The sequence below is a fragment of the Myotis nattereri genome (genome assembly GCF_964212035.1).
Source record: "Myotis nattereri genome assembly, chromosome: 15".
In the NCBI taxonomy this organism is placed as follows: domain Eukaryota; kingdom Metazoa; phylum Chordata; class Mammalia; order Chiroptera; family Vespertilionidae; genus Myotis; species Myotis nattereri.
In genome coordinates, this window is record NC_138090.1 from 45178746 (window position 1) to 45205879 (window position 27134).

At 43.9% G+C, this 27134-nt stretch overlaps 2 protein-coding genes across 3 annotated transcripts; both read left to right on the top strand.

Annotated features, from left to right (window-relative positions):
* The first annotated feature begins 152 nt into the window (after positions 1–152).
* On the top strand, positions 153–26629 carry LOC308531241 (uncharacterized protein). Of its 2 annotated transcripts, XM_081108160.1 has the most exons (5): positions 153–350; positions 703–881; positions 2844–2934; positions 4742–4868; positions 22941–26629. In XM_081108160.1, the coding sequence occupies exons 3-5, from the start codon at positions 2920–2922 to the stop codon at positions 24719–24721; spliced, it is 1923 nt and encodes a 640-aa protein (XP_080964286.1). In that variant the 5' UTR covers positions 153–350; positions 703–881; positions 2844–2919; the 3' UTR covers positions 24722–26629. The 2 variants fall into 2 exon arrangements, with proteins under 2 accessions (XP_080964286.1, XP_080964285.1); XM_081108159.1 differs by lacking the exons at positions 153–350; positions 703–881 and having other exon boundaries at positions 2355–2934.
* LOC308531242 (GTPase HRas-like) lies at positions 16983–19775 on the top strand. The gene has a single exon (XM_081108161.1). The coding sequence runs from the start codon at positions 18956–18958 to the stop codon at positions 19523–19525; it is 570 nt and encodes a 189-aa protein (XP_080964287.1). The 5' UTR covers positions 16983–18955; the 3' UTR covers positions 19526–19775.
* Positions 26630–27134: the final 505 nt, after the last annotated feature.

Below are 27134 nucleotides of genomic sequence, written 5' to 3' on the forward strand. Positions count from 1 at the left end.
CCTTCGGAATTCTGGGAAGTGTAGTCCAGGCGTCCTGTGCCGTCGCGTGCACTTCCGCTCAGGAAGGCGGGTCTGGTGAATTCTGGGAAATTTAGTCCCGAAGCCTCGTGAGGTCGCAGGCACTTCGGTTCAGGGAGTGTGAGGTTTTTACTGTATTTTCCGTGGGGTGGTTCCGAACTTTCTGGATCTATGCGGAAGACCCGCCGTGACTCAGCGGTCGATTTAGGGGGAAAGAAGCCTCTGCGGAGGGTGCCGTGTGGAAGTGCGGGGTCGGCGGCGCCTCCGGGCTACGCGTCCGGGGCGCTTCTAGCATCGGGAGTGGGGCGGGCTGGAGTCGCCTTTGTCTCCCGGTGGGAGTTCCCGGGCTGCCCTCTCGCCCGCCCCCAATCCGTGCGCGGGCTGCCTCCTGGCATCGGGCCTCCATCTCCCCGGCCTCCCGGGACCGTTCTTTAAAGTGAGGAGGGATAACAGGACCTTGCTAACAGAATTGTTTTGGGAATTGAAGGAAGGGGTAGAAATAGAAGTATTAATTTAGTTCTTGGCACGTTGTGCATGGTGATCTCTCCTTAGTTTTAATTTCCTCCGGGTTCGGGTCAGATCCCCAGCTGCACTGGCCCTGCCTCTTCTCTGATCGCTGAGTGACGCTGTTGGAATACCGGACGGACCCTTGCAGACCTCTTTTTTTTTTCTTTTTTTTTTAAGGAATGTAAAGGTTGCTTCCAGGTTGCACGGAGGGAGAAGAGGCTTTGACTTTCCTCGAGGGCTTCGGCACGATCGTGGCATTCATTCATAGTATTCTTCTTCCCCCGGCCCGACTTCTCAAAAGGGACCGCACCGAGCGAGAGGGGGTGACTGCTTGGCTGCTGATAGCAAAGCTCCACGTGAGTGGCACTTGAGGTTTTCATTTTACAATGATGTTCACATAAATCGGAAAAAGTGTAGGATGTGAACTCGGGCATGGGTATTGATGATAATGAATCCTTAACTGCCAACTTTGGTGATAAGGGTTTTATACGAATAAATACATGATGCCACATCGTGGCTCTGTGAAAAGTACTGCCCTTTTCCTATTCTATAAAAATGAGATCAGTCCCAAGGAGCATAAGTTTCCCCCCATAGTCACCCACCTAATAAGAGGCTGAGCTGGGGTTGGAATTTAGGAAGTCCACGTTCAGAGCTATAATCTCTTGGATATATTCTCCTGAGCCATAGGAACTAGCTGGAATCGGACCAGGTAGTTAGTTAGTACTTGATGTTGAGAGACCTTAAAAGCAAGGGCAATGGGCTTGGACTTTTCTGTGAGTTTTTAAAACATTGTCAACTATTTTGTTTCTTGTTTTTATAAAACATTCAGAAATTACAATATGCATCATTCAAAGATTACAGGAATATGAGAGAGAAAAAAATATTTTAAATTACCCGTTCATTCAGGATATAAATATAGCAAGTATTTAAGTGTCTAATGCATTTTTTAGTGTTTTTGTGTATATTTGTATATTATAAATATTTTAAAATTTTATACCTTTCTTAATGTTTTTCCCCTTATGTGTTTTTACAATGTTAATTTCCAAACACTGCCAAGAAAGAATGAACTAATGAACTTCCATATAACTTTCTAAGTTATTACTAATGGTGGTTAATAGTGTTGCCTGTTAGCTATTGCTAAGAAACATTAGCTAACATACTGTTCTATAATCCTGTATTTATTTTGTTCTGGTTTTCATTTAAAATTCTCATAATGTAATATTTTTGGACTCATGGAAAGGCAACACAGACTGGCAGTGTACGTAATTGGTTTTCCCCCAAGTTTCAAATTCCAGTTTTATGCATTGCCTTAAGTTGTACATTTGTTTATAAACATCTTACAACATTTTTATAATACTTTTTTAAATATTCTTTAATGGGAACAATTCCACAGCCTTTGTCTTTTTTTTCTTAATGCTTTTTAAGAGTATAGAGTCAAGTTATATAGGAGACAGCCCTTCATTTGGGGTTTATTTGGTATAGTCCATGTTTAGGTTCAGATCTTGCATTGCGGCAGGGATTCCACAGAAGTGGTGAGGTGGAGCCAAAGGATGTTGGTTTGTCCCTGTGTTGGTGAACTCAGCTTCGTACACTAAGCTAAGGTGAAGTTACTGGCGTGTTTGTTTTTTTTCTCAAAAATAATAGAGCATATGGGGGAAATACATTTATTAGTGGGCATTCTACTGTAAAGACAAGCTTCTCCTTCTCCCCACTTATTTATTCATTTATTCAAATATAAGTATTATATCACTATGGACTCAGAATCCATAAATTAGTTTTACTAATTTAAATGACACGTAGATTAACAAACACTTATTTTTACCAATGGTATACTTGTGGTATATTATGCATATCATAGAATTCACCCATTTTGGGTGCAACTTTGCTTAGTGGAGCACATTTTTGTTTCCCTGATTAGATTCTTCTGCCCAGTTGTAACTAACCTTCATTCTCTTCCCAGATACCTAAGCAACCACTAACTTACTTTGTCTCCATAGATCTGCTTACTCTGGACATTGCGTATGAATGGGATCACACAATATGCAGTCTTTTGTGACTGAGGTTTCTTTGTCTATCCGTAATGTTTACAAGGTTTATCCATGTTCTACTGTACTCAGTACTTCGTTTCCTTTAATTGGGGAATAGTGTTCCGTTGTACAAATATGCCACAATTTTATTCACATATAGTTGACGTTTCAGTTGTTCCCAGTTTTAGGTTATTATGAATAAGGCTGCTATAAATATTCACATGCTAATTCATAACAATCATCCATGTAGGTGAGCAGCATGCAGGCGACTCTTTCATGTTTTTTTTGCAGGCACTGCCAGGCACAATTCTACCTTCCTGGGATCTGTATTACTCAGGACTCTGTATCTCCAGAAGTAGGAGGAAAAATGACCACATTTAAGGTGAGTAGGACATGCCTTTCTCTCTTTTAAAATTCCACCTCATGACCTAGCCAATTTTGCCCAGTGGATAGAGCATCAGCCTGTGGACCCGAGGGTCCTGGGTTCGATTCCAGTCAAGAGCATGTACTTGGGTTGCAGGCTCCTCCCCGGCCTGGGCCCTGGTCGGAGCGCATGCAGGAGGCAGCCAATCGATGTGTTTCTCTCATATCAGTATTTCTCTCTGTCTTTCCCTCTCTCTTCCACTCTCTCTAAAAATCAATGGGAAAATATCCTCAGGTGAGGATTAAAAGAAATAAATTTAAAAATAAAATAAAATTCCACCTCATTGCCGACGTGTCACGTTTCTCTTGGGACAGCTCAGGCAGAAGAACGGGTGTTTGAGGACCTGTGGTGCTCCAGGGTGTTGCGTTTACTTTGCATTTGTTTTCAGTTTTTGTTTATTACTTATTTTGTAGAGCAGAAAAATTACCAGAAATGAACACTTCTCCCACTTTACTGTTTCCCTGCTAACAGATCAGCTGTTTTCATTTTCTAGTATACTCTTCCTCATGTGCATTCATAGCTGTGTTTCTATTCATGATATACATCTAATTTTAAATTGTGATTTTCTTCCCTCTAGTGTTATATAATGTTTCTTTTTTAGGGTTATGTCACATTCCCCTTGAATTGATATACTTTTTAATTTTTTGTTTTTACCTACCCCTCATTCCCACGATAGCTGAAAGCTACTTCTTTTTTTTCTTTTTTCTTGTTATCTATTTATTTTTAAATCTTTATTGTTGAGATTACTACAGATGTCCCTCTTTTTCCCCCCATTGTCCCCCTCCACCAGGTTCCCGCCCCAGGCCCTCACCACTCTATTGTCTGTGTCCATAGGTAATGCATATATGCATACAAGGTCTTTGTTTAATCTCTTCCCGCCCCCCTACCCCCATTCCCTCTGAAAATTGTCAGTCTGTTCCATTTCCATGCCTCTGATTCTATTTTATTCGCCAGTTTATTCTGTTCATTAGATTTCTTATTTATTTTTAGATTCAATTATTGATAGGTATGTATTTGTTGCCATTTTGTTGTTCATATTTTTTATTTTTCTCTTCCTCTTCTTTTTTAAAATATATTTTTATTGATTTTAGAGAGGAAGGGAGAGAGAGAGAGAGATTGAAACATCAATGATGGCCGAGGCCGGTTTGGCTCAGTGGATAGAGCGTCGGCCTGCGGACTGAAGGGTCCCAGGTTCAATTCCGGTCAAGGGCATGTGCCTTGGTTGTGGGCATATCCCCAGTGGGAGATGTGCAGGAGGCAGCTGATCGAGATTTCTCTCTCATCGATGTTTCTGGCTCTCTATCTCTCTCCCTTCCTCTCTGTAAAAAATCAATAAAATATATTAAAAAAAAGAAAAGAAACATCAATGATGAGAGAGAATCATCGATTAGCTGCCTCCTGCACGCCCCCTACTGGGGCCCTTGACCGGAATCCATCCCGGGACTCTTCACTCTGTAGGCTGACGATTTATCCACTGAGTCAAACCGGTCAGGGCATGTTTAGGGTTCTTGGAGGTTACTTGTAAATAGACCCAATGAGGGCACAAAATAAAAATATGAGGACTGTGGTCACTGCTGTACTTATGCTGAGGCTGAGGAGAATCAGTGTTTGGAGTTGGAGGAGAAGGGCTGGAAGTCTACACATCGACTTAAGTTGCTCAAAATCTGAAACCATTTCTTGCCCATCCTCTCTACCTTCTCAGTGCTGTCACTTTTCAAGAGGCCACTGATTAGAAGATTGAGGTTACATGTGTTTGGTGTTGTAGGAGGAACTGACCTTCAAGGACGTGGCTGTGGTCTTCACCGAGGCGGAGCTGGGGCTGCTGGACACTGGCCAGAGGAAGCTGTACCAGGACGTGATGCTGGAGAACTTCTGGAACCTGGTCTCAGTGGGTGAGGACAGGTGCCCTATGTACTCAGTATCAGCTCCCAGGATTGGCTTGTGTCCTCAGGCATTCAGGGCACTGTGGATCTTAAAACAGTTGCTTACAGGCTTTTGTGGACCCAACTTTTGTACCAACACTTTTTTTTTTTTAATATACTTTATTGATTTTTTACAGAGAGGAAGGGAGAGAGATAGAGTTAGAAACATCGATGAGAGAGAAACATCGATCAGCTGCCTCCTGCACATCTCCTACTGGGGATATGCCCACAACCCAGGTACATGCCCTTGACCGGAATCGAACCTGGGACCTTTCAATCCGCAGGCCGACGCTCTATCCACTGAGCCAAACCGGTTTCGGCAGAGAGTTAGAAACATCGATGAGAGAGAAACTTCGATCAGCTGCCTCCTGCACATCTCCTACTGGGGATATGCCCGCAACCCAGGTACATGCCCTTGACCGGAATCGAACCTGGGACCTTTCAATCCGCAGGCCGACGCTCTATCCACTGAGCCAAACCGGTTTAGGCAGAGAGTTAGAAACATCGATGAGAGAGAAACATCAATCAGCTGCCTCCTGCACACCCCCCACTTGGGATGTGCCTGCAACCAAGGTACATGCCCTTGACCGGAATCGAACCTGGGACCTTTCAGTCCGCAGGCCGACTCTCTATCCACTGAGCCAAACTGATTAGGACACTTTTTAATGCAATAAAATAAGAGAGAAATATCAGTTTGTTAGGAAGAACAGAATACTTTGCAGCAAAAACACTGGCCAGTTGCATGAGTGATCTAAAAACCATGGGAAGAGCTTTAATAAAAATAGGCATTGGTTAGCAAGTAGGTTTTATAAATACATTTCCTGCATATTTCTCTGGGTCATGAGATACTGGCATTTCTTAAAATAGGTCATTTTTTTAAAAAAATGTTTGAAAAACACTTATTTGACTAATTGAGTATGCAGTAGGAATCTTAAATTTCTAATAAATTATGCCTTTAGTGTGTTCATTTAAAATACTAGAGGCCTGGTGCACGAAATTTGTGCACTGGTAGGGTCCCTAGTCATGGCCAGCAGGGGCCTTCCTTCATTCTGCACCACCCCCTGGTGAGAGAATCATTGATCAGTGCTTTATGCACGTCTCACACTGGGGATCAAGTCCCCAACTCCGTCATGTGCCCTGACAGGGAATCAGACCATGACCTCCTGGTGCATAGGTTGACACTCAACTACTGAGCCACACAGGCTGAGCCAAGTCACATCTGTATATATAAAAGGCTAAAGTGCAAAGTGTCCCCTCAGGAGTTCGATCGCTTGCTATGACGTGCGCTGACCACCCAAAGTTTTCCCAAACTCTGATTTCAAAGAGACCGTCTAAAAGCTTCAGAAGGAAGTAGGGATAGGTTCTCTTGCTTTCTTTTCACTTCAAGGAATTTTGCCACCTTTCATTTTCTCAGCCTCATGCTTGGCGTATGCACCCTTGTGTCTTTTAATTTGACCAAAAGTGAAACTTTTTGGTGGGATTCATTATTCATTCAACATTCATTTTCTGCATACTTACTATACTCTAGGCATGATTCTGTGCAGTAGTTATGTGCCCTAGGAAATGTGTTCACTGTAAAAGTTAATGTGTGTTCAGTGTATAAGGTATAAAATGCATGCCTCTTTGATGCTGTGTTGTCATGGGGAAGACAGTTAAACAACAGTTGACTTACTGTGTCTTATGGTTTGGCTCAATAGATAGAGCGTCGACCTGTAAACTAAAGGATCCCGGGTTCAATTCCAGTCAAGGGCACCTGCACAGGTTGCGGGCTCCATTCCCACTGTGGAGCGTGCAGGAGGTAGCCATCAATGATTCTCTCTCATCATTGATGTTTCTGTCTCTCCCTCTCCGTTCCTCTCTAAAATTAATAAAATACATCTATACTAATATTTTTATTTATTTATTTATTTATTTTATATATATATATATATATATATATATATATTTATTTATTATTATTATTATTGATTTTTCACAGAGAGGAAGGGAGAGGGATAGAGAGTCAGAAACATCGATGAGAGAGAAACATCGATCAGCTGCCTCCTGCACATCCCCTACTGGGGATGTGCCCACAATCAAGGTACATGCCCTTGACCGGAATCAAACCCGGGACCTTTCAGTCCGCAGGCCGATGCTCTATTCACTGAGCCAAACCAGTTTCGGCCATCTATACTAATAATAGCCTAGGGCCGTCATGACCTAAATGACCAGACAGACAACTGGTCACCAGGAAGTCCCTGGAGCACCTCTTGGTCCCTCCCCCACAGCCCACAGGCTCCTATCACAGCAAGGCTGGTGGCAGGGTGTGGGTGGGCAAGGCAGGTGCGGCGGCTGCGGATCAGGACCAAAGAGAGGCCCGGAGAGAGAATCAGGGCCTGATCAGCAGCCTCCGCGGCTGCTATTGAGGCCCAAAGAGGGAGAGAGACAGGGCCTGATCCGCAGCCGCAGGGGAGGCTGCGGATCAGGCCCAGAGATAGGCCTGGAGAGAAAGGCAGGGCCTGATCCACAGCTGCTGAGGGGTTAGGGGCAATCAGGCTGGCAGGGGAGGGCAGTTATGGGCAAGGTCAGGCCGGCAGGGGAGAGCATTTAGAGGTGATCAGGCCGGCAGGGGAGAGCAGTTAGGGGCAATCAGGTGGGCAGGGAGAGTATTTGGGGGCAATCAGGCCTGCAGGGGAGCAGTTAGGGACAATCAGGCAGGCAGGCAGAGGCAGTTAGGGGTGATCATGCAGGCAGGCAGGTGAGTAGTTAGGAGCAAGTGGTCCCAGGTTCGAGAGGGATGTCCGACTGCTGGTTTAGGCCTGATCCCTGTGGGGTCCCGATTGGAGAGGGTGCAGGCTGGGCTGAGGGAAACCTCCATGCATGAATTTCATGCACTGGACCTCTAATTTATATATATATATATATATATACACACACACACACACACACACACACATCTACACTAATAAAAGAGAAAAATAGTAATTGGCGTACGACGCTACCCTTTTCATTGGCTAATCAGGGCTATATGCAAATTAACTGCCAACTAAGATTGGCAGTTAACTGCCAACTAAGATTGGCAGTTAACTGCCAACACGATGACAGTTAATTTGCATACGTAGGCACAATGCAGGGAGGCGAAAGGGAAAGCAGGAAGAAGCCCCCTGCCACTGACAGTGATCAGAAACCCAGGGGTTTCCGCCCCTGCCCCCCAGCCATGATCGGAGAATCAGGTGCCTTTTCCGCCCTGGCCAGTGATAGCAGGAAGTAGGGGTGGAGCCAGCGATGGGAGCTGGGCACGGTCAAAGCTGGCAGTCCCAGGAGCTAGGGGTCCCTTGCCTGGGCCTAAAGCGAAGCCCACGATCGTGGGGCCGCTGCACCTGCGGGTCCCCGCTGCCCGGGCCGGATGCCTCAGCCAGAGGCGTCCTGCAGGGGCAGGGGCGGAGCCCGCGCGATCGCGGCGCCCCCCGCTGCCACTGCAGGTCCCCGCTGCCCGGGCCAGACACCTAGGCCAGAGGCGTTAGGCCTGGGCAGAGGTGGAGCCTGCAACCGCGGGGAGCTGGGGGTCCCCTGCCCAGGCCTGACACCTCTGCCGGAGGTCTCAGGCCTGGTCAAGGAGCCAATCCGGTGATTGGTGATCGGAGGGTGATGAGGGTCAACTCCTCTGGCCGAGGCATCTGGCCTGGGTGCGGGGCGGAGCCGGGGATTGGGGGTATATGTTGGTCCCCTTGCCCAGGCCTGAAGCCTGGGTCAGAGGCATCAGGCTTGGGCGGGGGGTGGATCAAGCGATCAGAGGGAGATGGGGGTCCCCTGCCCAGGCATGATTCCTGGGCCAGAGGCCTCAGGCCTAGGTGGGGGTCAGAGCCAGTGATCGGGGGAGATGGGGATTCCCTGTCCAAGCCTGACACCTCTGGCGGAGGCGTCAGGCCTGGGCAAGGGGCCGATCAGGCGATTGGAGGGTGATGGGGGTCTACGCCTCTGGCCGAGGCATCAGGCCTGGGCAAGGGGCAGAGCCAGCAATCGGAGGGGTTTGGGGGTACCCTGCCCAGGCCTGACGCCTGGGCCGGAGGCATCAGGCCTGGGCTGGGGGCAGAACCAGTGATGGGGGGAAATGAGGGTCCCCTGCCCAGGCCTGACGCCTCTATCAGAGGCGTCAGGCCTGGGCAAGGGGTTCGGTCCTGCGATTGGAGGGTGATGGGGGTCAACGCCTGAGGGCTCCCAGTATGTGAGAGGGGGCAGGCTGGGCTGAGGGACACTCTCACACACACACACACACACACACACACACACACAGTGCACGAATTTCGTGCACCGGGCCCCTAGCGTGTGTGTGTGTGTGTGTGTGTGTGTATGTATGTATATATATATATATATATATATATATATATATATATATATATATATATATATATTGTGTAGAACATCAATAAAGAGCTTGGAAGTTGCCGGAGGTGAATTGAGTCAGGACAATATTTATTATTTTACACTGGGTGGTAAAGAGCCTTGTTGGTGGGCTGACATTGAGTAGAGACCTAAAAGACATGAGGAGCCATCCATGAGTCTGTCTGGAAAGAGGTTCTGGCAGGAACCAACTTGTCCTGGGTTGGCTTTCTGACTTCATGCTGTGGCCTCACCTTTTCCTTCTCCCAGATTCTATCTGTTGTAAGATAAAATTCCACTTTTTCACTTATTTTTCTAATAATCTGGATTAGTGTCAGGCTTTAGAACTATGTATGTTATCTGTTCAACTTGATTTCCCTTTTGTCGTCCTCATGAAGGAAACTTGCCAGTAAGAGCTAACATTTGACTGTCTGCTTTACACTGTGTTTTAGCCTGTATGTGATAAAATACTTACTCCCAAATCTGCAAGTCACTCTAACCATTTTTGTCACCTCAGCATTGAAGTAACTTTCCAATAAAATGATCCAAGTCAGAGTTATATAGAGGTTATTTATCATATGTCTACTGGAGCAACAGAGGAGGCTTTCAACTGACTGTTCCTACTGGAAGGGGAGTGAGTTTTTCCTTTATAAAATTGTTTTCAGAAGTACTTTAAAAAAAAACAAACAGGTCATTTTTTAGAACAGTTTTAGGTTTACAGCCAAATTGAGAGGAAAATAGAAGATATGTATTCCCTACTTTCACACGCCCACACACTCTTACATTATTGACATCCCCCACAAAATACAATTGATGACTCTACATTGACACATCATTCTCACCCAGAGTCTGTACTTCACATTAGAGTTCACTCTTGGTGTTACACATTTTATTAATTTGGACAAATGTATAGTTATGTATTCCACCATTATAGTATTGTATAGAGTATTTTCGGTACTCTCAAATTCTTCTGTGTTCCACCTATTTATCCCCCCCTTCCCTTGACCCCTGGAAACCACTGAAATTTTTATTGTCTCCATACTTTTGCCTTTTCCAAAATGTCTTACAGTTGGAATCATACAATACGTAGTCTTCAGATTAGCTTCTTTCACTTAGCAATATGCATTTACCATTCCTTCCTATCTCTACATAGTTTGTTAGATCATTTCTTTTTTAGCATTGAATAATATTTCATTGTGTGGATATACCACAGTTTATTTACCCACCTACTGCAGAACATCTTGTTTGCTTCTGAGTTTATTTATTTATTTATTTTCATTGCTTAAAGGGTATTACATATGTGTCCTTTCCCCCCCCCCCCCGCCCTTGACAATCCCCTGGCCTCTCCTACCCCCCAGTGTCTTATGTCCATTGGTTATGCTTATATGCATGCATACAAATCCTTCGGTTGATCTCTTACCAGCCCCCACCCCCTCCTGCCCCCCAACCCTCCCCAGCCTTACCCGCTGCAGCTTGACAATCTGTTTGAGGCAGCTCTGCCTCTGTATCTATTATTATTCAAAAGTTTATAATGGTCTCTATTATCCATGAATGAGTGAGATCATGTGGTATTTTTCCTTCATTGACTGGCTTATTTCACTTAGCATAATGCTCTCCAGTTCCATCCATGCCGTTGCAAATGGTAAGAGTTCCTTCTTTTTTACAGCAGCATAGTATTCCATCGTGTAGATGTACCACAGTTTTCTAATCCATTCGTCTACTGATGGGCACTTAGGCTGTTTCCAGATCTTAGCTATGGTGAATTGTGCTGCTATGAACATAGGGGTGCATATATCCTTTCTGATTGGTGTTTCTGGTTTCTTGGGATATATTCCTAGAAGTGGGATTATTGGGTCAAATGGGAGTTCCATTTTTAGTTTTTTGAGGAAACTCCATACTGTCTTCCATAGTGGCTGCACCAGTCTGCATTACCACCAGCAGTGCACAAGTGTTCCTTTTTCTCCACATCCTCTCCAGCACTTGTCGTTTGTTGATTTGTTGATGATAGCCAGTCTGACAGGTGTGAGATGGTACCTCATTGTTGTTTTGATTTGCATCTCTCGGATGATTAGTTACTTTGAGCATGTTTTCATATGTCTCTTGGCTTTATGAATGTCCTCTTTTGAAAGGTGTCTGTTTAGGTCCTTTGCCCATTTTTTGATTGGATTGTTCATCTTCCTTTTGTTAAGTTGTATGAGTTCCCTATAAATTTTGGAGATTAGATCCTTATCAGATATGACATTGGCAAATATGTTTTCCCACGCAGTGGGTTTTCTTGTTATTTTGTTGATGGTTTCTTTTGCTGTGCAGAAGCTTTTTATTTTGATGTAGTGCCATTTGTTCATTTTCTCTTTAGTTTCAAGTGCCCTAGGAGCTGTATCAGTGAAGAAATTGCTTCGGCATATGTCTGAGATTTTGTTACCTTTGGCTTCTTCTAGAATTTTTATGGTTTCCCGTCATACATTTAAGTCCTTTATCCATTTTGAGTTCATTTTTGTGTATGGTGTAAGTTGGTGGTCTAGTTTCATTTTCTTGCATATATCTGTCCAATTTTCCCAACACCATTTATTGAAGAGACTATCTTGGCTCCATTGTATGTTCTTGCCTCCTTTGTCAAATTTTAATTGAGCATATTGGTTCGGGCCGATTTCTGGGCTCTCAATTCTATTCCATTGATCTATATGTCTGTTCTTGTGCCAGTACCAGGCAGTTTTGAGAACAGTGGCTTTGTAATACAGCTTGATATCTGGTATTGAGATCCCACCTACTTTGTTCTTTCTCAGGATCACTGCAGCTATTCGGGGTCTTTTTTTATTCCAGATGAATTTTTGGAGAGTTCGTTCTAGATCTGTGAAATATGCCGTTGGTATTTTAATGGGAAGTGCGTTGAATTTATAGATTGCTTTGGGTAGTGTGGACATTTTAATGATGTTGATTCTACCAATCCAAGAACATGGTATGTTCTTCCATCTGTTTATGTCTTCCTCTATCTCTTTTTTCAATGTCCTGTAGTTTTCTGAGTAGAGGTCTTTTACCTCTTTAGTTAAGTTTATTCCTAGGTAGCTTAATTTTTTTGGTGCGATGGTAAATGGGATTGTTTTTATAATCTCTCTTTCTGAAAGTTCACTATTGGTGTATAGAAATGCCTCAGATATCTTGGGGTTAATTTTGTATCCTGCTACATTGCCAAATTCATGTATTAAGTCTAGTAGTTTTTTGATGGTTTCTCTAGGGTTTTGTATGTATAATATCATGTCGTCTGCAAATAAGGATAGTTTTACTTCCTCTTTTCCAATTTGGATGCCTTTTATTTCTTCTTCTTGTCTAATTGCAATGGCTAATACTTCCAGTACTATGTCGAATAGGAGTGGTGAGAGTGGGCATCCCTGTCTTGTTCCTGTTCTTAGGGGAAATGGTGTTAGTTTTTGTCCATTGAGTATGATGTTGGCTGTGGGCCTGTCATATATGGCTTTTATTATGTTGCAGTATGATCCTTCTACTCCCGCCTTGCTGAGAGTTTTTATCAAAAATGGGTGTTTGCCGAAACCGGTTTGGCTCAGTGGATAGAGCATCGGCCTGCGGACTGAAAGGTCCCGGGTTCGATTCCGGTCAAGGGCATGTACCTGGGTTGCGGGCACATCCCGGGTGGGGGATGTGCAGGAGGCGGCTGGTCGATGTTTCTCTCTCATTGATGTTTCTGACTCTCTATCTCTCTCCCTTCCTCTCTGTAAAAAATCAATAAAATATATTTTAAAAAAAAATGGGTGTTGAATTTTGTCAAATGCTTTTTCTGCATCAACTGATATAACCATGTGGTTTTTTTTCTTTCAATTTGTTTATATGATGTATCACGTTTATTGATTTGCGGATATTGTACCATCCTTGCATCCCTGGGATAAATCCTACTTGGTCATGGTGTATGATCTTTCTGATGTACTGCTGGATCCGATTTGCTAAGATTTTGTTGAGGATTTTGGCATCTATGTTCATGAGCGATATTGTCCTGTAATTCTCCTTCATTTTGTTGTCTTTACCTGGTTTTGGTATTAGGGTAATGCTGACTTCATAGAATGAGCTTGGAAGTGTTCCTTCCTCTTGAATTTTTTGTAGTAGTCTGAGGAGGATAGGTTTTAGTTCTTCCTTGAATGTTTGGTAAAACTCCCCTGTGAAGCCGTCTGGTCCTGGGCTTTTGTTTGCTGGAAGCTTTTTGATGACTGCTTCAATTTCTTCCATAGTTATTGGCCTATTGAGATTTTTAGATTCTTCCTGATTAAGTTTTGGAATGTTGTATTTTTCTAGGAATTTGTCCATTTCCTCTAGGTTGTCTAGTTTGTTGGAGTAGAGCTGTCCATAGTATTTTTTAACAATCATTTGTATTTCTGTGGGGTCTGTTGTTATTTCGCCTCTATCGTTTCTGATTTTGTTTATTTGGGTCCTCTCTCTTTGCTTCTTGGTGAGCCTGGCTAGAGGTTTGTCAATCTTGTTTATCCTGTCAAAGAACCAGCTCTTGGTTTGATTGATTTTCTGTATTGTTTTTTTGGTCTCTATGACATTTATTTCTGCTCTAATCTTTATTATCTCCTTCCTTCTGTTCACTCTGGGGTTTTCTTGTTGCTCTCTTTCTAATTCTTTGAGTTGTAGAGTTAGATGATTTACTCCCATTTTTTCTTGTTTTTTGAGATAGGCCTGTAGAGCTATAAACTTCCCTCTCAGGACTGCTTTCATTGCATCCCATAGGTTTTGGATTGTTGTGTTTTCATTGTCATTAGTTTCCAGGGTGTTTTTAATTTCTTCTTTGATGTCATTGGTAACCGAATCAATATTTAATAACATGCTATTCAGCTTCCAAGTGTTTGAGTATTTTGGGTTGTTTTTATTGTAGTTTATTTCTAATATTATGCCATCGTGGTCTGAGAAGATGCTTGGTATGATTTCAGTCTTCTTGAATTTGCGGAGACTTTGTTTGTGACCCAATATGTGGTCTTTTTTTGAATCTGTCCCATGAGCACTTGAGTAGAATGTATATTCCGTGGCTTTGGGTTGAAGTGTTCTGAAGATGTCTATTAAGTCTATCTGATCTAGTGAGTCATTTAGGATTGCTGTTTCTTTGCTGATTGTTTGTCTAGAGCAGCCGTGGGCAAACTACGGCCCGCAGGCCGGATCCGGCCCGTTTGAAATAAATAAAACTAAAAAAAAAAAAAGACCGTACCCTTTTATGTAATGATGTTTACTTTGAATTTATATTAGTTCACACAAACACTCCATCCATGCTTTTGTTCCGGCCCTCTGGTCCAGTTTAACAACCCATTGTGGCCCTTGAATCAAAAAGTTTGCCCACCCCTGGTCTAGAGGATTTATCCAGTGATGTCAGTGGTATATTAAAGTCCCCTACTATGATTGTATTGTTGTTGATCTCTCCTTTGATATCTTCCAGGAGTTGTTTTATGTATTTGGGTGCTCCTGCATTGGCTGCATATATGTTTACCAGGGTTATGTCTTCTTGTTGTATTGATCCCTTTAGTATTATGAAGTGGCCTTCCTTATCTCTTGTTATGGCCTTCACTTTGAGGTCTATTTTGTCTGATATAAGTATTGCTACCCCAGCTTTATTTTCATTTCCATTTGCCTGAAAGATATTTTTCCATCCCTTCACTTTCAGTCTGTGTGAGTCCCTTCTAATGAGGTGGTTCTTTTGTAGACAGCAAATGTGTGGGTCATGTTTTTTTATCCATTCAGCCACTTGATGTCTTTTGGTTGGAGCATTTAGTCCGTTTACGTTTAAAGTTATTATTGAAAGGTACTTGTTTGTAGCCATTTCTTTTTTTGTGTGGCTGTTTTCTTTCTGAGCTTTTTATTTCTTGTTTTTACACCAGTCCCTTTAGCATTTCTTGCATTGCTGGCTTGGTGGTGATAAACTCCCTTAGCCTTTTTTTGTCTGTGAAGCTTCTTATTTCCCCTTCAATTTTGAATGATAGCCTTTCTGGATAGAGTATTCTTGGATTCAGTCCTTTGCTTTGCATCACTTTGTGAATTTCCGTCCATTCTTTTCTGGCCTGATGTGTTTCTGTTGAGAAATCATTTGATAATTTAATGGGAGATCCCTTGTATGTAACTTTCCGTCTCTCTCTTGCAGCCTGTAAGATTCTCTCTTTGTCCTGAACATTTGCCATGGTAATTATGATGTGTCTTGGTGTGGGTCTTTTTGGGTTCACCTTGGTTGGGACTCTCTGGGCTTGTGTGACTTTTTTCTTCCCCACCTCAGGGAAGTTTTCTGATATTATTTCTTCGAATAAGTTTTCTAATCCTTGTTCCTCTTTCTGTTCTGGCTCCCCTATTATTCGTATGTTGTTTCGTTTCATGTTGTCCCAAAGCTCCCCTAGGCTCTCCTCCTGTATTTTAATTTTTTTCTCCAATTGCAGTACAGTTTGGGTGTGTTTTGCTTCCTTGTCTTCTAATTCACTAATTCGGTCCTCCACTTCTCCTAGTCTACTATTAATACTTCCAATGGTGTTTTTTATTGCAGCTATATCGCTCTTCATTTCTTCTTGGTTCTTACATAATTTGATTTTTTCATTGTTTCTTCTTGCTTCTTGCATAAGTTATTGATGTTTTCATCTTCTTCCTTCTTGCATAAGTTGTTGATTTTTTTCCTCCATCTTGTTTATGCACTCTAGGACCCTTATTCTGAATTCTTTTTCTGTCATGTTGCATGCCTCTGTATTACTTAGCTGCTTTTCTGGCGAGTCCTCGTTTTCTTTTCTTTCTTTTGGGGGTTTCTTTGTCTACCCATGTTTGATCTCACTGACATATCTAGACGTTGAGTTGTTCAGTGGCTGCTCCCTGGGTGGCAGTGGCTCCTTGGGCTGTGGTTGCTCCTTGGGCGGTTGCGGTAGCAGCTGCTCCTCAGTTGGCAGCAGCTCCTCTGGTGGGTGCTGTTCACAGCTGTGGTGGCTCTTCTGGCTGGTGGGAGGCTTCATGTACAGCTGCTGTTCCTCAGACAGAGGGTGTGGTGCTCAGGAGGCTGCTGTTGCTTGGATCTGCTGCATTGATTTAAAGGCACAAAATACAGCACAACAAGGCACCACGTACCAGGCACTGAACACAAATATATTCACGTTATTAATAACCCCCAGTAAAGGTGACCACCCGAATTAAGAGAATTAGGGGATAAGGAAGAAAGAAGAGAAAGAAGAAAAGTAGGGGGGGGGAAAGGAGTGCAAAAATGAAATTGGGAAAAAGGAGGGGGGAAAAAATAAAAGAGCGAAAAGAGAGAATGAAGTAGAATAGGGGAAGAGACTATATGAGGAGAAAACTCTGATAGAACCGCCACTAATCCCAACAAATTCCAGCAACAGCTCCCTGGAGATGAATGCAAACTAGAAACAATCAATAATATCAAGAGAGGCAAGGGAAAATAGAAGCACAAAAATAACCGGGGGGGAGGGGGCGCGGGGGGGGGGGGGCCAAGGGTAAAGGGAGGGAAAAAACCAGCAGAAAAAAATAAACATAAAAAGCAAAACAACCTCACAACCAGTCGTAAAACATACACACACACACACACACACACACACAAAGAAAAAGAAAAAACAACAACAATATACTCAACAATCAAGCAAACAGCAACAAAACAATAGAAAGATGAAGAGAAAAAAAATTTTGGATAGTGAAGAAAGATAAGGGATATGTGTATAAGGATTTAGAGCAGTGGATTGGAAATAGGATATATAAGTAGGGTAAAATTTTGACAGGAGGTAAACAGAAGGAATAGGGAAAATCCAAAGCAGGAATAGGGCAAGAGAAACAGGACAACAAAAGGGGAAAGTGAGGGAGAGGGTTTTAGCATAGAGGTAAAATTGAGGTAGGGAAAATTGATGCTAAAGGAACGATGAAAATAGAATAGTGAGGGTCCTTCGGTTCTTCTACTCGTCAGTCTGGCTTGCCTTAGTCCTGCCAGGTATTCAGAAGAGTGTTGAATTTCCCTGCGATACACTGTTCCTCCCAGTTGTAAAGCACAGTCCTGATTTTAAAGCAGGCCGTATTTGTGTCCCAGACTGCCTTAATTTGTATTTAGCTAAGAGTCAGTTTGTGGCTCAGCCTCTGGGTGGCTGTGTTTTTGGGTTGGCCTCTGAGGCTATACGGCTTCTCTATCCAGTAGCAAGGGTTTATTTTCTCTATTGCCCTTAAAACTGGTTTGGGGAGGTCAACTGTCCGGAGCTGGTTCTTTAATCGTTACCCTGCTCTGTGTTGTTGCTGGGATTGAAAATCCCTCTATAGGCCAGATCCTGCTAACTCCCAGGGACTAATCAGATTATTTTAATCCTTCATCTTGTTCAGGGTGGAATCTGGGTGTGGCTGTGCTCCTTGCCTGGGGGCTAGGGGTGTCTCAGCACTCAATTCGCTGCCACCTCTCCCGGCCCCCCCTCTCTCCTCAGCCTCTCCCCAGATTCCACTCGTCCGCACCTTCTCCCTCTCTTCAGCACAGGTGAGTGTTTGTATCCAAAATGTCTTATGAGCAGGATTCAGTGAAAACAAACAAACAAACGCCGGCCGCGGAAACGGGGAAGGCTGCGTTTCTGTAAGCTCTTCTCTTACCGGCAGTGCATGGTCTGGTCAGCTCTTCAGGCTGCCCCCTTTAGGCTCAGTCCTCCGTGATCACAGAACCCAGATCTCAAATCCCCCTGCGCCAGGAATCCGGCGGATCTCCTTTCCCCAGTCAGGGGCTGTGCCTGTCCCAAGGGATGCGGCTGTCTGCCAGGTGGTCTCCCTCTGACCCTCTGGGCTCAGAGGTCTGGCAAACTTTCCTTCCCATATCCCTGGGTTTTTTTTACCTTTCCAGGGGAGTTCTGCCCTTCCCAGCTGCATACTGTCTCACCAGCTGAGTAATTTTGCCAATTCGGGGTGGGTGTTATTAGTTTCAGCTGCTTACTCCATTTGCTCCGGGACACAACCTGGGATGCGTCTGCCTATATCACTGCTATCTTGTCTTCCTAAAAAACTGCTTCTGAATTTTATTGTTATGAATTAAGCTGCTATAAACATCTGTGCACAGATGTTTGTGTGGACTTAAGTTTTCAACTCCAATTATTAAATACCAAGGAGTGTAACTCTGGATGGTATGATAAAAGCATGTTTAGTTTTGTCTTCCAAAGTGGCTGGACATTTGGCATTTCTACCAGCAATAAATAAGAGGTCCTGTTGCTTCACATCTTCACCAGCATTTGGTGGTGTCAGTATACTGGATTTTGGCCATTCTAATATGTGTCTGGTGGTATCTCATTGTTGTTTGAATTTCCATTTCCCTGATCGCATAAGATGTGGAATATCTTTTTATTATTATTATTAATTTCAGTGAGGAAAGGAGAGGGAGCAAGAATTAGAAGGATCAATGATGACAGAGATTTACTGAATGGTTGCCTCCTGCACGCCCCCCACCCCCGCTGCGGATCAAGCCTGCAGCCTGGGCATGTGCCCTGATCAAAAATTGAACCTTGGGGGCGGGGCGTGCGCGGCCCGAGCGAGTGTCCGCCACCCGCGCTCGAGTCCGCCTTCCGCAGCCGGAGCCGCACCCGCCGTGGTCGGAGCCCATGCGCCGGGGGAGCCGTGCGCCCCGGCCCCCGCCCCGGCCCCGGGGGTAGTCGCGCCTGTGAGCGGTGGGACAGGAGGCCACCGCAGCATCCTGAGCTGCAGCCCCAGGAGCGATGACCGAGTACAAGCTGGTGGTGGTGGGGGCCGGAGGTGTGGGGAAGAGCGCCCTGACCATCCAGCTCATCCAGAACCACTTCGTGGACGAGTACGACCCCACCATCGAGGACTCCTACCGGAAGCAAGTGGTCATTGACGGGGAGACGTGTCTGCTGGACATTCTGGACACGGCGGGCCAGGAGGAGTACAGTGCCATGCGGGACCAGTACATGCGCACCGGGGAGGGCTTTCTCTGTGTGTTCGCCATCAACAACACCAAGTCTTTCGAGGACATCCACCAGTACCGAGAGCAGATCAAGCGGGTGAAGGACTCGGACGACGTGCCCATGGTGCTGGTAGGGAACAAGTGTGACCTGGCTGCACGTACTGTGGAGTCTCGGCAGGCGCAGGACCTCGCCCGCAGCTACGGCATCCCCTACATTGAGACTTCCGCCAAGACGTGCCAGGGCGTGGAGGACGCCTTCTACACGCTGGTGCGTGAGATCCGGCAGCACAAGGTGCGCAAGCTGAGCCCGCCGGACGAGGGCGGCCCTGGCTGCATGAGCTGCAAGTGCCTGCTCTCCTGACGACCCTGCGGGTCCTGTGTCCGCCCCGCACAGGAGCCCCGGAGGTGCCGGATGCCGGGAGGAGGGGAAGGAAGGAAGGAAGTGCCGCCAAAGCCCGGCCAGCCCAGGGCTGGGGGACAGAGCGACCGTGGGCCTCCCAGGATGCTTTGCACAGACTGGTGAACTGAGGCCTCCGGCCCCAGCCGCGCCTCTATTTGCAGCCCGGCCTGGCCCACTGGGCGCAGGTTTTGTTGCAGTAAATTATTTGATTGTCTTGAAAAAAAAAAAAAAATTGAACCTTGATCTCCTAGTTCATAGGTCGATGCTCAACCACTGAGCCATGCTGGCTGGGCTGGAATATATTTTTATACGCTTAATTGCCATCTATATATCTTCTTAGGTAAGGTGTATGTTAAAGCTTTTGACCCATTTATTCTTTGTTTACTTATTGTTGAGTCTTAAGTCTACCAGACCTGAGGCCCTGAACCTAACTGTCCCCTATACCTGGGCTCCTGAGCATTAAAGAGAAAAAACCAACATGATATAGAAAAATGTTAGTTACATGCAAACAAGTGGTTAGAATAAGATGGAACTTGGAGACATTGTAGAAAATTGGTCTACCTTTCATCTAGTGCCAATATTCCACCTTTGTGTGCCAATCCACCCAGCAGGATGAGCCTTGTTTCACACAGAGGTACTTCTTGCAAAGTGAGCACCAGATGTTGCTCTTCACCTTCTTGCACGGATTGTCTTTGAAGACACTCCAGGATTTTGCTTGTTGTACCTGGAGTACTTTTCCATGCACACAGCACAGATATGATTAGACGATGTCCCAGGGGGGATCTCTGGAAAATGATTGCCTGGGGTCATCCGTTGAGGGCAGAGTTCCTTTTGTGGGTGGCTGTGGGCTGATGTCCTGTATCCACCAATAAGTTGCAGGCAGTTTCTGAATATATCTGGTGAAATCAACTGGCTTTTTTGAAGCAGCTTGCTGCTTTGAAGCATACAAAATATAAGAATTATAACTGGCCCACATAAAAAATTTTATGAAAAGCTGCCAGGGGCAGAGGTAATGACGACAAGACAGGTGAAGGCAGGTCTTCTGGTCATTTTTGTCACAGCCACCCATATATTTATTGTAGTCCTTCACCTGCTGTGGCATCTGTATTTCTTGCACACTGCCATCTTTATTTCTTCTGTTTATTACTAACTACATTTTGGGCTGGATCGTGGTAGTTCAAAATAAATGTGATGGGCTTTCTATCCTGCCAAACTGAACATGTTACACTTTCTTGACATAGATAGCAACTGTCACCCCTAGCAAGTTTTTTTACACTTTTCAGCAACTTAGGAAACTGCTTCCTGTTTTGCTGCAGGGTTCCCACAATTCCTGTGTGTAATTCTGACAGTGCATATTTAGCAAGGGTTGCAGAGTTGTAGAACGGGTCCATGACAAGCACATGAGATTTATTTTCCATTGCACATGAGGTCAGGAGACGAACAACTGTATTTCCTACTGCGCCCAAGTCTTTTATAGGCATTGGTGCAGCACCAGTGTAGATTTCTGCATTCAAAATGTAGCCAGTCTCACCTTCACAGCGAAGGAAAGATTTAATGCCCCACTTTGTGGGCTTATCCTTGATATACTGCTTGATGGCCAAGCGGTATTTTGTCAGGATCATCCCCTCATCTAGGCTCAAATGTTGCTTTGGCAGATAGAAGTGAAGAAACTTGGGGAGCAGACTTTCCAAGAAAGGCCTAACTTTATATATTCTATCTGTCTTATCAATATCTGTGTCTTCCTCAACAGTTATATGTAAAAAACTCCAAAGGGCCAAGAATCTGTCTTGAGTCATAACATTTCGAAATCCAGGAGTAAACCCAACAAAGTCAGAGCCCTCATTTGTCCAATAATCCCGATAGCTGGGCTTTATACATAAGTATTCCATACAGATCCTCAGTCCAAGAAAAGCCTTCATTTCTTCCACTGTGGCATCCTTGAAATTTTTGGCATTGTAGGAGTTGGGCTTTGCTATATGCAATTGGTGGGCCCAGAGGTTGGTTTTCTCTGTCAAAATTTGCCAGAAAGTATCCAAAAAGAAGGGAAAAAAAGTCAATCTGTTCACTCTCCTCTGTGATTGATCCAGGAATGTTCACTGGGCCTTTTCTATACTCAGTGAAATTCAGATCTGTATTTGGTGATACAAAATTCCTTGTCCAGCCTTCATCACCACCTAGATCTCCCCCATCAGCTGTTTGAGGGACACGCCCCCCTTCTCTTACTATCAATCTAGCTCTAGATCTATAAGGTTCAAGATTCTCCTCATCACTCGAGCTCTCACTGTGTCACTTGAACTAGAAACATTCTTGATAAAATTCTGACTCCTCAGAGTCTGAATCAACCAAAGTATTGATCACCTGTTGGACTGTGATAAGCCTAGACCTACTTCGCTGTCCTGTTGAAGTGCTTGGTTCATCAGCCACTCGTTTCATTGTGAATTTTCAGAATTTTTTCACGTCAAACCACAGAAAGTCAATTCAAACACATGGGGGCAGACATTTGCAATGGCTAACCATGAGGTTTGACCACGATTGGTTGGTTATTTTTAGTTTGCGACACATTTTTTTCAAGTACTAGGCAAAGTACCGAAAATTAGGTACAGTGGTATAGTGGCAGATTCGGAAATTACTGAAAAATCGGTACAGCGGTCTGGTAGGGTTAAGAGAAGTACTTTTTAAACTAATTGAAAATTTTATTGAGAAAGTAATCTCCACATGTTTAGATAACTTTGTATAAACATAATGTTTTTGGAATACCAACAAGGGTAAATCTTTTTAAAAATACATTTTTAAACTGAAATTACTGGATATGGTCAAAAGTTTGTAAGAGTTGCAGAAGTTCCAGGAATACTTTGAATATGTAAATATAAATTCTTTAAAGTATTGGATATTAGATTATATTACATGAACCTAAAATTCAAAGTATTTGTTATTGCTTTTCCTTAAAGTTCTATTTGATTCATATTTTATATAACTTTTTTTCCTACATAACTACATGATTTACTATTCAAGAGTCTACACTAACTTTGTTATTCATTAGAAACTAGTGGCTCAGTGCACAAATTCGTGCACATTAAAAGGAAATTAATTAGAAGGAATATTTTGATATCACTATTCACCCTTTCTCTATAATAGAAGTGTCAACCAAATTCATGATTGACAATGACAGATCAAAACACATGCGTGCGATTGGCGACAACAAGAGCTTTATATGTATCACGCATGTGCAAGTCAACTTAGCCTTTTATATCTATAGAATAAACTTGCTTAATTAGACCTGCTTTCTGAGTTAGTTAAACTTTTTCCAGCCCAGTGAAGCACCCCAACTGAACAAAGCCTTCAGTTGTTCATTTCTCTTCATTATCTGTCTTTATAGGAGGGAAGATCCCAAGTGAGACAGAGACTGTTCCAGAAGCAGAACCTCATAAAGAGCTTTCCTGCTGGCACATCTGGCAACAGATTGCAAGTGACTTAATCAGGCATCAAGACTTCATCATAAAGAGTTCCCAGGTTCCCAAACAAGGTGATTCGCCTGGCCAATTTGGAGCAGGACTATTTATAACTTTCACAGGCCAGAAACTTTACCAGGATAATGAATGTAAAAAGTCTTTCAGTGATGCCTCCAACTTTGATCTTCATCAACAAATACATTCAGGAAAGAAGTCTCATACATGTAGTGAATGTGGAAAAAACTTCTGTTATAGTTCAGCACTCCATATTCACCAGAGAATTCACTTGGGAAAGAAACGTTATAAGTGTTATGAGTGTGGTAAGGAATTCAGTAAGAGTTCACATCTGAAAACTCATCAGAAAGTCCACATTGTAGAGAAACCATTCAAATGTGAGCAGTGTGGGAAAGGCTTCAGTCGAAGATCAGCACTTAATGTTCATTGCAAATTGCACACAGGGGAGAAACCTTTTAATTGTGAAACATGTGGAAAGGGCTTCATTCATGCTTCACATCTTCGGGTACATCAGAGAATCCACACTGGGGAGAAACCATTCAAATGTGGTATATGTGCAAAGAACTTCCGTTGTAGGTCAGCACTTAATAGCCATTGTATGGTCCACACAGGAGAGAAACCGTACAAATGTGAAGAGTGTGGGAAATGTTTCACTTGTAGTTCAAATCTTCATATCCATCAGAGGGTCCACACAGGAGAGAAGCCATACAAATGTGAGGAGTGTGGGAAGAGCTTCAGGATGAAAATCCATTATCAAGTTCATCTGGTGATCCACACAGGAGAGAAACCCTATAAATGTGACGTATGTGGGAAGGGCTTCCGTCAGAGGTCACATCTTACAACCCATCGGAAGGCCCGCTGTCTAGAGAAACCTTATAAGTGTGAAAAGTGCGGCCAGGGCTTCAATCGGAGTTCACGACTTCAGGATCACCAGCTGTTCCATACTGGGGAGAAACCATACAAATGTGAAGAATGTGGGAAACGATTCAGTCGTAGAGCAGATCTTAAAATCCATGGTAGAATCCACGAACTTGAGAAGCCCTATAATTGTAAGGTGTGTGGGAAGGTCTTCATTCAGGCCTCACAACTTCTGGTCCATCAGAGAGTCCACAGTGGGGAAAAGCCATTCAAATGTGATGAGTGTGGGAAGAGCTATGGTCGGAGTTCACACCTTCGAGCCCATGAAAAAGTCCACACTGGAGAAAAGCCACACAAATGTGACACGTGTGGGAAGAGCTTTGGTCGGAGTTCGCACCTTAAATCCCATCAAAGAGTCCACACTGGAGAAAGGCCATACAAATGTGAGGAGTGTGGGAAGCGTTTTAAGTGGAGCTTGAATCTTGACACGCATCAGATTGTCCACACAACAGAGAAACCATATAAATGTGGGGAGTGTGGGAAGTGTTTCAGTCGGGCCTCGAGTCTTCAGCTTCACCAGAGTGTCCACACTGGAGAGAAACCATACAAATGTGATGTGTGTGGCAAACTCTATAGTCAGTCTTCACAGCTGAAATGTCACAGGCAACTTCACACAGTGGAGAAACCTTACAAGTGTGAGATATGTGGTAAGAACTTCAGTTGGAAATCAAGTCTTGTAAGACATAACAAAATTCATGTGAGTTATCCATTTTACAAAGATGATAAGAGTAAGAACATCAAAGAATTGTCAGAGGAAAGAAGTTCCACAAAATGATGTTTTAAAAACTCACACACAACCTGAATGCTTATCACCAGGTCTCACAGGAGAGAAAATAGTTGTTTTAGTTTAGTCAGTGTTTAAGCATGAGCTGAAAACATCTCTGTTTTCAGCAGATCATGCAGCAAAGAACCTTTGTAAGTGGTGCAGTAAACACTACATTCAGAATTTTGACATTTATTAGATATCACTTCGGAGATGGTGCTTAGAAGGAAAAGTTTGGTCTGGCCTTTAATAAAAGTTCAATGATGTGCCTCAGTCTTTCTGGATTATCAGGTTAGGGCAGGGGTGGGCAAACTTTTTGACTCGAGGGCCACAATGGGTTCTTAAACTGGACCGGAGGGCCGGAACAAAAGCATGGATGGAGTGTTTGTGTGAACTAATATAAATTCAAAGTAAACATCATTACATAAAAGGGTACGGTCTTTTTTTTCAATAGTTTTATTCATTTCAAATGGGCCGGATCCGGCCCGCGGGCCGTAGTTTGCCCACGGCTGGGTTAGGGGAATTGTCCTCAGCTGTTTGGCAGCAGGTAATAATATGCAGATCTTCAGCCCTGCTGAAGATGTCCATCAGCCTTCTAATGAACTTCTCTCATTTGTTATGCTAGTGACTGTCCTTTGCCTCTGGCAGTGATGGGCCCAGAATTGCTGGCCAGTAAAGTGTAAGCTCCACGAGGGCAGGGACTTTGCTGTCATGTCTGCACAATCTTAATATTCACTTGTAGATGTGCTCAGTAATTGTATGTTAAAGAAACCAAAAGGAAAAAATGTACAATATATGAAATCGTATCCAGAGGAAGAAACCTGGCAAATAAAATTAATTCAAGGAAATGAACATTTGTTAAAATACAAAAACACTCACTCAGTATTTCCCATCCACAATATTAACATGGTACTACCCTATTGCAAATGGCTTCTGTCTTCCCCATAGCCTCTCAAGTTGGGTTCCTATTATTTGAGGCCCTGTCTGGTTTTCTAAGGATTGTGTGCAGTGTAATTGACTATCTTCTGTGGTTTTTCTCACAGTACAGACTGAAAAAGTTTTTTTTTTAATTTTGTAAGAAGTTTAAGGAGAGAGAAACCAAGATGGCAGCATAGGTAAACACCTGAAATTGCTGCCTCGCACAACCACTTCAAAAATACAACTAGAAGACAAAATGGACATCATCCAGAACCACAGGAAGACTGGCTGAGTAGAAATTCTACAACTAGAAGGAAAGAGAAAAGCACACTGAGACTCAGAGGAGGTGGGGAAGTAAAGTGCAGAGGTATAGAGGCGCATGCGGAAGGGGCTGGCAACTGAAGACACGGTTGTCTTTTTCACTTGGGAGGGATACACAAGCTCCCGACTGCTCTGAACTCCAGTTCCGGGCTAGTCTCTGGAGACCCAGGCTCATACGGGAGAAACTGGACTGTCTGGCATCAGGCAGAACTCAAGGGCAGCTTTCTCCCAGAGGTGCTTGCAGCAATTACCACAGGACACTGAGACCCGGGGCCTGTTTGTTCCACTCTGTTGATTCCCTGACATCCCACCCCACCCCACCCAAACTGTGCATAGAGGCTTTTGCATATGAATGCCCTCGCCCTTTGCAGTCTAAAATTACCATATGCAGCTGTGTCAGAGAAACCCAGAACATCCAAAAGGCCCAAGGACCCACAGCAGCTTGCATTGCTTCACAGCTGGGCACCTCCAAACCCCAAACATAAAAGAGGAATCTGCAGCTAAAACTGGTTTGGCTAAGTGGATAGACTGTCGGCTTGCGGACTGAAAGGTCCCAGGTTCGATTCCGGTCAAGGGCATGTACCTGGGTTGCGGGCACATCCCCAGTAGGAGATGTGCAGGAGGCAGCTGATCAATGTTTCTCTCTCATCGATGTTTCTAACTCTATCTCTCTCCCTTCCTCTCTGTAAAAAATCAATAAAATATATTTGAAAAAAAAAAAGAAGAGGAAGAAGGTCCTAACTGTTTTGGCTCAGTGGATAGAACAGCCTGTGGACTCAAGTGTCCCAGGTTCAATTCCGATCAAGGGCATGTACCTTGGTTTCGGGCACATACCCAGTAGGGGTTGTGCAGGAGGCAGCTGAATTGATGTTTCTCATCAATATTTGTAACTCTATCCCTCTCCCTCTCTGTAAAACATCAATAAAATATATTTGGAAAAAAAAGAAAAAGGTAAAAATATGAACAACAAATACATATCCGTCAACAAGTGAATCTAAAAACCAAGTGAATAAATAATCTGATGAACAGAATAAACTGGTGAATATAATAGAATCAGGGGTATAGAAAGGGAGTGGACTGACTATTCTCTGGGAGTGTTGGGGGGAAAGGGGTACAGAAAGAGACTGGACAAAAATCATATACCTATGTATGAGGACAGTGGGGGGAGGGTAAGGGCTAAGGGTAG